The 14,657-nt window shown below is 35.6% G+C and overlaps 1 protein-coding gene across 1 annotated transcript in view; it reads right to left on the reverse strand.

Annotated features, from left to right (window-relative positions):
• LOC306844654 (VWFA and cache domain-containing protein 1) overlaps window positions 1-14,657 on the reverse strand; it is a 79,856-nt gene that overhangs the window by 38,669 nt on the left and 26,530 nt on the right. The window contains exons 2-3 of the mRNA XM_079376944.1: window positions 12,957-13,019; window positions 3,224-3,372 (exon numbers count right to left, since the gene is read on the reverse strand). Coding sequence (XP_079233070.1) covers window positions 3,224-3,372; window positions 12,957-13,019 — 212 coding nt within the window. The remainder of the gene's footprint in view (window positions 1-3,223; window positions 3,373-12,956; window positions 13,020-14,657) is intronic.

Consider the following 14,657-nt stretch of genomic DNA (forward strand, 5'->3'; position numbering starts at 1 on the left):
TGTATTAAAAAAAAGAAACATGCATTGATGCATCTTGTTCAGGATTCACTGATGAATAGAAAGTATAAAAAGAACAGAATTTGGAAATTTGAATATCCTTAAAAGGCTAAAAATGATACTGCTTCGTAACCATATATGTGCGTCATGATATTTAGATGGTGCTTAAAGTACTTCATTGCCATGGCTCGAAAAAACATGGTATTTCCTTGGTACTGGTGATAACGGTTGTAGCCTTATCACATGTGCATGTGGAGACCGTAGACTCCACATGCACACACTTCAACATCATTAGTTTTGCAGACCATCCTTTGGGCAATGCACAAAAGTAGCTTAACACTCCACCGACACTTAAATCCTCCTAAGCAGAGACAGAGAGAGAGAGAAGTCGGTCCTGAGTAAGGGGCTATTTCTAGACGGTTTCATCGCTAGTTAAGTGTAGCAGAAGGCAGTGGGGGTGAGTGTTGATTAAAGCATTCTCCTGTACCAGAGGTCAGCGCTCATGGGAGAACAGACACCGCTGGGATGTATGATGGGGATGTGACATCGATATGGTGTGAAACATTTGATCTTTCGGCCGTGACTGGGCTTTATGAGGGCAGCTGAACTGAGGTCTGATAGAGGACACAATGCCTGAACAGATGTCATATGGAAGCTTTAAATCTCTAGAAGCCTTGTCTGAAAATGACAATTTCATCTATTCAATCCGTTATTACATTAATCACAGCACAGGCATTTTTGTGATTCCTTGAAGCCTTTATCTCACAATTCTGACTTTTTTCCTCCCACAATTCTCAGAATTAGAAATAAACTCAAAATTGAGCGATACACATTCAGATTTGGAAGATATAAACTCAGAATTATGGGATAAAGAGTTGCAGTTACCTTTTTTATTCCGGAAAAAAAGGAAGAAGAAAAAAGAATCACAAATATGTTGCAATTAAGAAATATAATTTTTTTCTCAGAATTGTGAGAAAAAGTATAAATCGTGAGATATAAGCTCAAAAAAGTCAAAATTGTGAGAAAGTCCTAAATGACCTTTTTTATTTTTTATTAAATTGTGGAAAAGGCGCTTCCATAAAAGTGTGATGTTATCTTTTATTTTAATATTTTGGTTTATTCTTGATGCTTATACTGCCTTTACATAAAATTTTGTAATGTCAATTAACCTTATGAAACCAATGTCCTCAGGTTGCCTTTAACTATATTACTAAAACAAAATCCTGACAAACATTTTGGAGCTGTTTGGAAATGTTTTGGAAATGTTCCCCAAGCAAGTACATAGAAGCTACACTAAAATGCCTATTTTTTGCATAGAAAACATTACCAAGGTGGCCACGGAGTTAACTGAAGAACAACTTTGATTGGACAAGGCAAGTCACAAGATCTCAACGTGCTGGCCAGCATAAGGGTAGACCACCCTCACGCTCACGCAAAATAAAACAACTTTTCTAGAGATCACTGATCTGTCCGGATCACGACTTTTCAATACGATTTTTTGTACAGCATTGTAAACCTACTTGACGAGAGTACTGTTCACTTCTACAGTTTAGAAAAATGTACATAATGCTGTCATAATGAAAGGCTTTTTAAAAACCCACAAACAGGATGTAACATTACAATATCAAGGAAGTGTATAATACATTCCATTGTTGAGAAAACTTGAAGAGGCGGTTTAGATGAACATCGATGAGCTGATTGGGCAGGTGTGTGCCAAGCCAAATGATTCATTCATAAATACAACCAAGTGTTGTCTTGTAAGATAAAGCAGCTCATAGCTAGCTCTTTTATGCTTTTTCATCAAGCCTCGGGTGATACTAACAATGCTTTGACTTTGACACTGGACACTGGATGACATCCTGGAAAACCTGAAGTAAACTTCTATTTGCAGTCTTCTCAACGCCTACTATAATTTTACTTCCCTTCAACACATCGTAAAAGATGTTTCTGTGCCTCGGGGACAGAGACATTTTCCAAAACAGTCCTTTGAGAACTGCACATTTTCTGCATGTTTTTTTTTTTTGACCATCACAAACTTAATCTTAAAAGGAAAAAGCTAAAGATTAAAAAAAGTGACAAAGATAGCGAGCAAATTCTAGCCAATGTATAATAAAAAACAGTAATATTGTGAAATATTATTTCAATTCAAAACATCTGTTTTCCGTTTTAAAACATTTTATTTAATATATTCCTGTGATGACAAAGCTGAATTTTTCAGAAGCCTCCAGTCTTCAGAGTCACATGATCCTTCAGAAATCATTTTAATATGCTGACTTGGTTCTGACTTGGGGGGGGGGGGGGGGGGGGGGGGGGGGGTGCTAAAAAAAAAATATTTGAAAGATTCTTTGATGAATAGAAATATCAAGATCAATTTAACGCATCCTTACTGAATAAAATTATTAATTTCTTCCAAAAAAACATAACAAAACAACAACTTTAAACGGCAGTGTAAAATGTATATTTATATTTTAATTAATTTCCACTACCTGGTCTGGTCACAGTTTAAACATTTTTAAATGAATCCATGTTTCCCATGACTGTAGGAGCCTTTTTCTAATCTAATCTATTACCTAATTCGATTTTTGCCAAAGTATGCAGAAACGTGGCTTCTCTCTTGATGGAGCTGAGGCATACTGAACACAAAGTAAATGTAGAGGAAAAATAACTTCATAATTCATTTGTATAACCAGCAGAACCTTTAAAATGTCAAATGATAGTGAAGGGATGCAAGAAGGAAAAATATGAACCGATAAAGGATGAAAAAGACATAACTGAGAAGGTCAACGGACGACGGAGAACATCCTTCAGACAGAGATAAAGGGTTGCAGAGAAGATGAAAATTCATAGAAGTAGAGTCAAATATATGAACGTGTGTGAGCGAGACCGAGTCAGTCAGACAGACAGAAGGGAGGGACAGTTAAGACCCAAAGCAGACAAAAGATACAGCAAAAAATCCAATGAGGGAGAGAGATTAGGTTTGAAAGAGCAGTCTGACAACTAAGCTAACTTATCATTGCCTTTCAGTGATTTAAACACAATATTTGTGGCATTTAAAAATGTGTTCTTCATTCACATAAGCTTAGTCACACCCATAGCACACGCACACAGTAAAATCAGTGAAACAAATAAAGTACGATGACGCATCAGATTCACACAGATTTAACATGCTTTAAATGCACTTAAAGGTGCTGTGGAGGAAAAAAAGGAGTAATAAACGAGTACTCACTCCATCATGGAGGGAGGGATGGTGCAGCAGTCCTGGATGGCTGTGAGAGGGGATGTGAGGTGGGCTGTGTAAGAGGCTTCCACCACCTGCTTGTTCCTGTTCACCACATCCAGATACCGGTTGAACTTCTCACGGATTTTTTTTGCTAGCTGAAAACAAAAACATATGTATTAATATCTATGCATACCAAATTTCAATATTGTCTCCCTGATAAGTACATTAACTCCTATATTGGGGTTCAGTTTAGTTCACCCAAAATGAAAAAACTTCTTCCAAACCTGTAAGAGTTCCTTTATTCTTTTAAAGACAAACAAAAATATTCTGAAGAATATCCAAACTTTTAACTTTAATGTGCTATTTTTATTTGATTTGTCCCTTGATTTTAACTAAATGATGTACATTTTAGGTTACCTGAGAAAACATTTTTTACAGTATAATACACTGCAGTTCAAAAGTTTGGGATTATTAAAGTTTTTAAAGAAGTATCTTATGCTCATTAATGCTGTATCTATTTGAAATAGTATTGCAATTTAAAATAAAGGTTTTCTATTTTAATATACTTTAAAATATAATTTATTCCTCCGAAGCAAAACTGAATTTTCAGCATCATTACTTCAGTCTTCAGTGTCACATGACCCTTCAGAAATCATTCTAATATGCTGATTTATTATCAGTGTTGAAACTGTTTTGCTGCTTAGTATTTTTTGGGACCTGTGATAATTATTCAGGATTCTTTGATAAATAAAAAGTTAAAAAGAACAGTGTTTATTCAAAATTGAAATTTTGTGTTTCAATATGCACTACTATTCAAAAGTTTGGGGTCAGTCAATTTTTGTTTTTTTATTTTTTAAGAAAGTAATACTTTTATTCAGCAAGGATGTGTTAAATGGATAAAAGGTGACAGTAAAGACTTTTACTATTGTTAGAAAAGCTATAAATGCTGTTCTTTTTAACTTTGTATTCAAAGAATCAAAGAAAAAAATATCACAGGTTCCAAAAACAATTAAGCAGCACAACAGTTTCAACACTGATAATAAATCAGTATATTAGAATGATTTCTGAAGGATCATGTGACACTGAAGACTGGAGTAATGATGCTGAAAATTCAGCTTTGATCACAGAAATAAATTATATTTTAAAGTATATTAAAACAGGAATCCAATATTAGAAATGGCAATAATTTTTAACAATATTACTGTTTTTTCTGTATTTTGATCAAATAAATATAGCCTTGATAAGCATAAGAGAATCCATTTAAAAAACAAGGTCAGTTATTTCTTAGGTTTATGATATAGGCCTAACGTAACATAACATAATTAGGGCTGTCGCGATTCGTCGCAACTAGTCCGTCGACTTCATTTTGCTCGCGTCGACTAACCGGCAAAATACCGGCAGTGGCGCATTTCACGGATGAGAATGCATAAAACACATTATTAGACTATTTTCCAAGGCTGCATGATATATTAAACCCATTTAAAAATCATTATTAAGCATAATTGTGAATTCGCAAACGCTATGATTGAATGAAATAATTATATGCGATGCAGTTCACACAGTATATGCGCTTTAAAGCTATGGTCTACGATTTCAAAGATTGTTCATTATTAATAACCTCGTTTAGATGCTGGTTATGGTTCTACAGTACAATCCTAATAATATGAAGAGAAAAAAGAATGAAAAAAATCCATTCACTCTATTGGGTGTACACCCGCAGAGAAATTGACCAATGTAAGCTGTCCGGCCGGACAGCTTACATTGGTTAACTGCTCTCATCCAATCCCCTGCTCCACTCGCGTCTCCACCCACCGCACCCCACCCCGCCCCCTCCTGCGACATGAAATTTCGCGCGAAAGTAGGCAGCATCAACTCAGCAATGGAGAAAAACCAACAAACAGACAGCAGCAAACAGCCCCTGCTCGCCCCAACAGTCAAGGTTGGAAGAAAGAGAAAGTCAATTGAGGAAAGAGCAGAGATTAAAAAAAAATGTGAAGAACGCCGGACTCAAAGCCGAATCAATATAGGGTCCACCATTGCCCGTTGGAGGAAGCTTCAGAGAAACCTTGGACTTAAAACCGACGCTGACATGGCTGACTTTTTGTTGAGCAGGTAAGCATTTATTTATACTTTTATGGTGTGGTGTATTACATAAATAGCTTTTTATCAGTCTGACAACATGATCATGCTACCGGTCGGCATTGGAATGTTAGCCGTTCAGCATCGCCTATCACGGGTCAAAGTAATTATATTTCTTGAAGTGCTTGACTATTTCAGTAGGCCTAACGTTAGCGGTTTTCTGTTCGAGCCGATAGAACATTGCATGTGTTGCTAATCTTGCGTGTGCGTGACCTCAAACGTGTGCCTCTGAGCTATTTTCCATGTTTACTCCTGCTTGACTGAGTGACGTTGTTCAGGTCGTTTCCCGGTGGGAGGGATCAGGTAGCACAGAGGGGAGGGGTGTGCGTGTGGAGGGGCGGGATGAGTTTTTTAATTTAATTTAATTATTTCCATGCGTGTAGTTAAGCACGTGCGTCTCACAGCGGCTCCATTCACAGTAGCTCCACAGAAACTGTTATCATTTACATGTGGAGCGTCTCAAACTCATCTCTGCATGCTGTTGTGAGTTTGGGTTTAATATAGCATTCATCTGGGAACACAACATGCGCCATTTCATCAGATTTGTGAGGTAAATCATTTATAAATCTACACAAACACAGGAGAATACATCACGATTTCAAAATAAAAGCTCAAACCCTCAGTCTGAGTTTACACGGTTTGATGTCCACATATTCGTTTAATTACAGCGGCTGTAGCCTTTCTGTCCTAAAGAAATGGCCAAATATTAAAGATTACGTGTACTTTTGAATTAAATGGTGCTTGGTCAATATTAAACAGTAATGTGTAAAAATAATCATCAGGCCGTTGGCGCCCCTGCAGGCCTTTGTTGTAACGCGTAATCTACATTAACTATTGTTTTTAATTCATTATGTATTTTAACAGTTTAGTTCAATAAAACCATATGATTTCTTGCTTTTGATACTTTATTTGAACTAATTATTATTGCATCATTGCTATTATATATGTACTTTGTCATTTTAAAAGCTATTGTTCACTTAAATCCATTTTTATTACCACAAAAAAAAATAAAAAATAATTATAGGGCCCTATGAAATCCGTTTTATTTCCAAATTCAGTTTTGTTAAATTTGATCAAAAAGCCTGTCTAATTAATTGAGTTTTACAGTTTTATCTTTACCAAATTCTGTTTTCCATTATTTTATGGATTCTATTTTAATTGTTCCATTAAATTTTAATAATAAAAAGCATCTCCAATTAATTGATTTTATAAAAAAAATAAGTATTTTTTTAAGAAATACTGCACATTTACATTTTTCACCTAAATAAATTCAGGTAAATAATATTTCTGGTAAATACTCCTTTAAAAAGTGTTTTTTGATTATAATTGTATTATTAGTAGACTAGAACATGTGGATATGTTGTCTTTCTTACACTATAATACTGAACTTTGATTTCAGTGATTTGGACTATGAGATGGACACTTGCTTCTTGTACTCTGTTGCACTTCACTTTTGCTTTAAAAAAGGATTTCATAGAAATTTGGATTTCATTTGGTTTAATAAAATATTTTGAAGTAAAATTGTTGATTTTTTTCCGAAAAATTAGTCGTTAGATTAATCGAAATAAAAATAGTCGTTAGTGGCAGCCCTAAACATAATATAATATCAAAACAAACTGAAGCATTCAAAGCATTTAAACTGAGATCTGTAAGCTAAATATTTTCAAAAAACTTGAACATGTGAATTCTTATATATAAACATCCCTATGAAGTGTAGTTTGCACAATACACCCGTGTATGACTCTGTAAATGTCTCAAGAGTTTTGTTACCGTTCTTTGCCCATCATCCGCTATTTCCAGCACTTAATCAAGCCACTCTTCTTTAATACATGAGGACGTTTTATTTCACGTCACTGCGTTTGCGTTGGCTCTCGATTTGAGCTATTTCGTCTGCAAACATTGAAGTATTCAGTTTCTACAGCGACTCATTTGGCGCACATCATTCTTTCTATGAAACCTGTAAACTGCATTCATCGGTTCTAACTCTGTAGCAGCAGCAGCAGCTCTATAGCGGTTTACCCGAGCATTGCGATTATTTTGCTTTTACTAGAATTCAATCTATTGGCTTCCCAACTCATCTTTTTGCGTGTGCGCAGCACATTATTTCTCTGCGCGGCTGCGGCAGAAGAAGGCTTAGAGGGAACAGTGCATACTATGAATTTAATTTAAACAATAATTAATCTATTTTCAGTTTTCCAGTGTGTCCACATTAGAAGTATAGACTGAAATGTTTGAGAATTTTCATTTAGGTGCCTTTGGTTTGAGTTGACCACTTGAATGCAATACTGTCCTTCTTATAAACATATCATAAATTAATAAAATATCGCTTTGATATACACGCTTCTTGTTTGAGAACTCCCTTTCCATTAGTCCTGTGAAATAAGCTGAGATTAATTCGCTTCTCAAATCTAGTCCTGCACTCTACATCAAAGAGAGCTTGAACTAACCTTGGAGACTAGCAATCGATCACCATTAGACATGCATTGTCAGCTGCTGCAGTGCCACAGGCATTGGGAAAATGGTTTGGTGCTATAAGGGAAAACTGAGTTCATAAACCAAAAGAGGTTTCAGAAAACTGGGATGTTGTTTTAGCTTTGGATCTATACTGCACTTGTGTGAAGGAGTTACGGCTGATTAACCATGTTTCTGTGAATTCTGGTTTACCCGTTGCAGACTGGAGCTCCCTGGAGAAAGTTATTAACTAGAGCAGCAGAGTTTCTCCAAATTACTGACACGTGCCAATTTCTTTTCACCAGATGTTTTAGTAAACCAAAACATGCATGCACACATTCAAAGCACTAACTCTTGCATTAACAACAACTTTACATAGGACTTGAATTTTAAGGAAAAATCTAATTATAAATCTCTTCCTCCAAGTACTGGATTGGAGAAATGTACCATGGCCCATTAACCGTGAACATCCAATAAGCTGCCTGTTTCAGCCATTACTGGTAAACTTCAATGTTGTTCTTTCAAGTTCACAATCCAAGGGAAACATTCCCACTTCAGACAGAAAATAACACTATCTAACCTTGTATCTAATTTTGTAGAATCTAATCAAACTTTCAAGCCTTGAAAGAGAGCTGGAAGATCATTTAAGGTTATTGCGCTCAATCCACAATATCAACTACATTTAAAAAAAAAAAATGAAACACACAAGCTACAGTTAATGTCAAAGAAATGATCTAATTCGTAAATACTTAATGACATACTGTGTGAAAATTAGTTTGGGTATTTCACAAGGTCTGTGCCCTAGCTCATTAAAATGGTGACATTAAGAGAAGACAGGCTTTCTTTGTCTTTGTGTACCTACAAGACATGGACATGATCCTAATTGGTGCCGTTTTCCACTGGGGTGCCTTTTCAACTATCACAAATGGCAGTGCCAGGCCTTCATTACCATGTGTGCGTGTACATAGTACATAGGTGCTTGTGATGAGCTTTCATTCATCATGTGACTTTCTCATCAATCACCTATTTTTGGTGGTTATCAGTTTATTACAATACTTCAAAACAGATATTAGTACTTCAATAGGTTGGTATATTAACATTATATTAGTTAATGAAATACATGTTTTTACAGTGAATTTAAGTCTGTAAATCCTAAACATTTGCTACCATATTTTTTATGGTAAAGTTCTGGCAACCACAGCTGCTGGTATTTTACTGTAAATTAATTTTTTACCGTATTTTTTTTTTAACAGTGCAAGACTTGACGCCATAATTGTAAATCAATGAATGAATATAATGTTTTTCTTCTTTTTTTTTTCTCTCGCAGACTAATGGCAATCAAAGCTGTTCGAATATCACAAATTCTAATGGGTTTTAGAAGGTTTTTTGAGGTGGAGTAAAATAATGTCTGGTTAAAACCACTTAATGAGACCAAGACATGAGGTTACATGCTTGATTTTATATTTTTATACTTTCAAGAACACACAATGGTTTAAAATTCTGAGGTATGACTCGATTATTTGTGTTGCAGAACAAAAATGAACAGATTTCATTTTCCTCAAATTAACAATCATTATCATTTCCATATTCTTTATTCTTCAACAAATTAGAAATTCTTGAATATGCTAATTCTCTTTCTGATTTTAGGACAACAAACTGAAAAAGCTCTATTACACAGAAACTAAAACTAGGTCAATTTAATGCAGATTTCAGAGCTAAGAATAGACCGTATTTAGGCTGCATTACCATACCACAAAATAATATAAAAATAAAATGATTAATTTCTAAATTTCACACATTTGTGTACACTTATTGCTGTATATTAAGTCAATCATTTTAACACGAAGTAGTATGTGAGTATGTGAAAATGGCTTGACAGGGCTCCAAACTGCGACTAAAATGGTCGCATTTGCGACCAAAAATATTAATTTGCGAGTGAAGTTTTTGCTGAGGTCGCCACTGGCGACTATATATAATTTGCATGAAAGGACTTTTTTCCCGATTGTTTTGCGCTCACATCTTTTGTTATGTTCACGTATTAAACTTACATAAGACGATGCGCATCAAAGTTTTACTGGAAAAGAGTTTCAAACAGTCCTCGTCTCTGCCGCACACAGTCTGCTGAACGCAGTGAGAGAGACCTGAAAGGTGATAATATAAACACCAGTACCCCGCGTCCACACGGTCCCTGTATGCGTCCGGATCGCGCGAGCGGAGAGTATCGCACTTAATGCTCAGGCGCGATCTCTTTAGCACCTCAGTTAAAGCAGCAAGTGAACCCATTATATATTTCGATTTACTACTATAGTATGAAATGAACATGATCAAAAGGTAGGCAATAAGAAATATAGTATAGTACAACTATAGTACAACCTACTGAAATGTTTTATGTAAAAGCTCATTCAGTGTTTCAAACTGAGGAAATGTATAAAGCTTTTAAACATTGCATTGTAATACATTTACCTCAGAATAACCACTCAGTGTCCATAAACTCATCAGTCAGCTAGAAAAATAACTATAAAGAGGAGCGTTTTGCTATATTTATGCGCTGTTGCATATTAATATTTTTACTTATTCTGTTGTACATGATTCAACTCCTCCTATAAAATTGCATTTTACTAATGAAGAAAAACAGACTGAATGTGTGAAAGACGTGACAACATTTATAGGATGCACTGCACTCTATTCATTCTTTGTGACTGTATATTTCAAGTTGTAAACGACATTTAATTCACACTTTAAGTGAACCTTAGTCCCCCGGTCGACCTGATCATCTACAAGATGGATTAAAATGCTGATAAAGCCTAGAAAAGATAAGACATAAACGCATGACAAAATGATTTAAATGTTAAAATAGGGGGGAAAAATAAAATGATAATAATAAAATAAACCACTTTTATTCTGTGGCACCTAAAAAAATAATTTGGCGCCTACGTTTTTCTTTTATAGGAGCCAATGGCTCCTTACTCTATTTTTTTGTCTGGAGCCCTGCTTGACTGAATTTGATCAGCGGAAAAGGTGTTTCACATGTTCCTCTTAAATGTAACACTTCAATAAGTCTGAATCTACTTAGCTTAGTCAACTACACCAGCGGCAAGATCCAAAATAGTGGAGTAATAATTTTAATTCTTTGTCTACATTTCCTTCCCTTTTTATACAAGTACATCCAGTTTACAGCCAATTAATGAGAAACAACAAAACAGCATTATAGCATGACAAAGCCTGAGTCACTTCATAATCAAACACGTTCAGGTCTCGGTTGCCTCAGCAGGCAGAACGGTTTATCAGCGTCTACCCCCAAAAACTCTGTTTGGCAATTAGCTGTCGAGGTGTCACTAGGAAAACCTGCCAGCGATCGGCTTAATCTCTCACCAGCAGCCGGTAAATAGCTGCAGGTGAGAGGAACGAGAGAGAGAGACAGCGTACAGGAATAATTCACACAAAAGGGCTTCTCCTGGCACCGAAACCCAAGTGAAGAGTAACAACCTGTCCGTTCTTGCTCAGGGCGTGTGTGTGTCGCTGAGAAACACATTCATAGGGTACGAGCTCAGTTGCTGCCACTCATGCGGATTTGTTTTGAGGCTGGTCAGAAAAGAGTGTATTAACATTGAAAGCTCTTTATGCCTTAAAGCAAAAAGAGAAGCTGGAGTAGGCAAGAGGGAGAGGCCCATGGCAAGAATAAATCACACTAGTGCATGACAGGCTTACTGTCTTATAACTGACGGAGAAAAGAAATGCATTCCCACAGTTTCAGATGGAAAAGTACTGAAATGATATTCAATGGTAACTGTGGCCTAAATTATTATTTTTCTTTTAGCTGAGATGATACGTATGCACACACTGTATACGCAGTTATGCTCATTAATGTACCTCACCAAATAATAATATATTTTTGAGGTAATCATATAAAAATGAAAAAAAGAAGAAATCATAAAAATAGTGTATTTAGTTTGAGAGTCTACATAAATATATGGACTATATAGACAAAAACTACAACTTACTGATTCTCACGGAGGCAACGGACACAATATTTTGTGATAATTTATGTAAATAATTTCTATTATTGCTTTGTCTTGTAGAATATAGCTTCATAAGGGCTGTAAGTAGTAGTTTATGAATGCGTTACAAAAATTCAATTGAATTTGAATAATAACAATAATGAATAAGTCGAATTTGAGCAATAAATAAATAAATAAAATAGTGATTTTGAGCAGATCAAAGTCCAACAGGGTATTGGGAATTTTTTTAACTATAAATTATTTGTAATTAAGTAGTTCTTGATCAATTCAAGCAAGAACCTTGTACAATCTCTGAAGGATGTCCAAAGATCAAAGGTAGCTTTCACAATCCTTCATATTTACAGTAAATATCTTGCACAAATAAAACATGTTGTGCATCACAAACAATCTCCTCAAACAATATTAAAACTTATGAAGGTATAATGCATCTAATATTGGTTATTATACTTCGGTGTGATGCACAATCATTTGATTTGATAGTGGGAAAAAAGAAAAAGAAAGAAAGAAAAGAAAAGAAATCTTAAATCTTAATAGCAGACATTTAAAACATCAGTTAAAATAATTATTACAATTTGGTTGTTTAAAACTAACTTTCCTTTATGTAACCATTATACATTTTGAAATAGTGTGTACTCACAATTTCAGCATTAAACCTTGAAAACAATGACAACATAACTTAGACTTCAAATAGACATGTATGCCATGGGTGTAATACAAATAATTTTCCTGTATCGTTCTGTTAATTGTTATCCATACTGACAGACAGGCATGTTTGTAATTGAACAAGCTCTTCTCCTAATACTGCAGAGTTTTAAAATGGTTTCTAATCAGACAGTTTTGATCATGGGCCAAAAGCATTTACGTTAGAAAGAGCTAAAGCATGAGCAACCATCTTCTCATTTCTTTAGAGCTTGTTAGGGAGGGACACGGTGCAGTCAATAGAGGTTGGAATTAGTGTTTCAGCAGTAGAAAGCACAAAGATGGCTTCAAAGACAGCAGACAGCAACTGCAGAATTTTAATGGGTGTCCTTTGCCCCTCTAGACCACACACACACACACACACACACACACACACACACACAGAGAGAGAGCACTCACTCAGTATCAAGGGATGATGATGGGTAACTCACCTGCTGCACCTCTGTTTCACCATTTGAAGTCTTCTCCGTGTACACAAAGGAGTTGTAGATTCTCTGTGTGGAAAAGAGGAAAGAAGAGTTGCTGAAAGCTGACAAATGAAAGTAAAGAGCTGCCTAGACTGAAACAAGAAAGAAAATGGCAATGGCAGATAGAATATCTGGCAGAATGTTATCCGTATGCACCAGGACTTTTGGTTAATGACTTTTCTGGTAATTTTTCAGTAGTGTGATAGACAGTAGCTCAGTTGTGTTAATGAGCTACGTTTTTCCAAGATGCAGCACAACAAAGGTTTTTAAGGTTACACTGTCTTCACAGCAAAGTGAGCTGTTGCTAACCATTCTCTCTCAAAAGTCTGATTCATTCTACAGTAAATCAGTTCATTTGAAAGAATCAATTAAAAACAACTCACTGATTGACAAACTGAAACGCACTGATTCAGTATTTCCATATTACTGATAGTATTTCCATTTATTGTGAAACATTTCACTAAAAATATTCACCACAAGGTTTTCAACTCAGTTATACAAATTAGACTGTACATGTTTTATATTTCAATTATGAAATATATTATGAGTCACTTTGGTCACACTTTATTTTCAGGTCTACTTCTTGCTATTAACAAACAATTAACTATGCCTTTTGCCTCAATAAACTCCTAATTTTCTGCTTATTAATAGCTAGTATGGAAGTGGTTAAGTTTAGGTATTAGGTATATAGGATTAGGGATGTAGAATATAAAGTCATGCAGAATATGTGTTTTGTAAGTACTAATAAACAGACAATATGTTAAAGCCGCAACACAAGGATGCGCAATTTTCGTTCAAATTCAAATAATGTAAAATAGCGCATCCTTGTGTTGCAGCTGATACAGAAGAGCGTACACAGTTTGCGTTCAGTGGATAATCTCCGAAATGGCGGCACACTGATGCGGAGAGACGGAGAGCAGACGAATTGTTGAAAAAAAGTTGCTATTTTTATTTTCTTTGCATACAAGAAGTATTCTCGTCGTATCATAAAATTCAGATTGAAATTCGGATTGATTCGGTCAATGGGACAGTCACAAGCCTCCCGGTTTTCATCCAAAATATCTTAAACTGTGTTCCGAAGACGAACGATTTTACGGGTCTGGAACGACATGGGGGTAAGTGATTAATGACAAAATTTTCATTTTGGAGTGGAGTAACCCTTTAACAATAGGCATGCTAATAAGCAACTAGTTAATAGCAGGCCCGGTTCTTGACAGCTGTAGAAGGGTGGTCTGGCAGATATCCTGGGTGCATTCAGCATTAACATCAAGTCAAAAGGGAGCTTTCAACTCAACTGTATAGCCTACATGCATTTTAGACGCTTATATTATGTTCTTGCCCTGTCGATGCAGTGAATGCACGTTAATGAATGAGCGGGTTTTTCAGCTGCTCAGGTAATTTCAGTGGTAGTCTATACATATTCATGTATTAAACTCCCTGTGATAGCGCGCAAATATTTGTGCCTATTTTCGCTTGTTGTCAGCGTCTGTGTGAATTCAGCACGCCTTGCTTTCAGCTAATAAAAGCAAAATGCTGAAATTTTCCTGCAAGTTATTTTATGATTGTTGGGGCAGTCTCCAGCTATATCTTAAACTTCTCAAAATATAGTCCGCTTCAGATTGGTTTTGAACACTGCACAAAAAAAATTAACACAGTCTTTATTTA

The sequence above is a fragment of the Barbus barbus genome (genome assembly GCF_936440315.1).
Source record: "Barbus barbus genome assembly, chromosome: 25".
Taxonomy (NCBI): domain Eukaryota; kingdom Metazoa; phylum Chordata; class Actinopteri; order Cypriniformes; family Cyprinidae; genus Barbus; species Barbus barbus.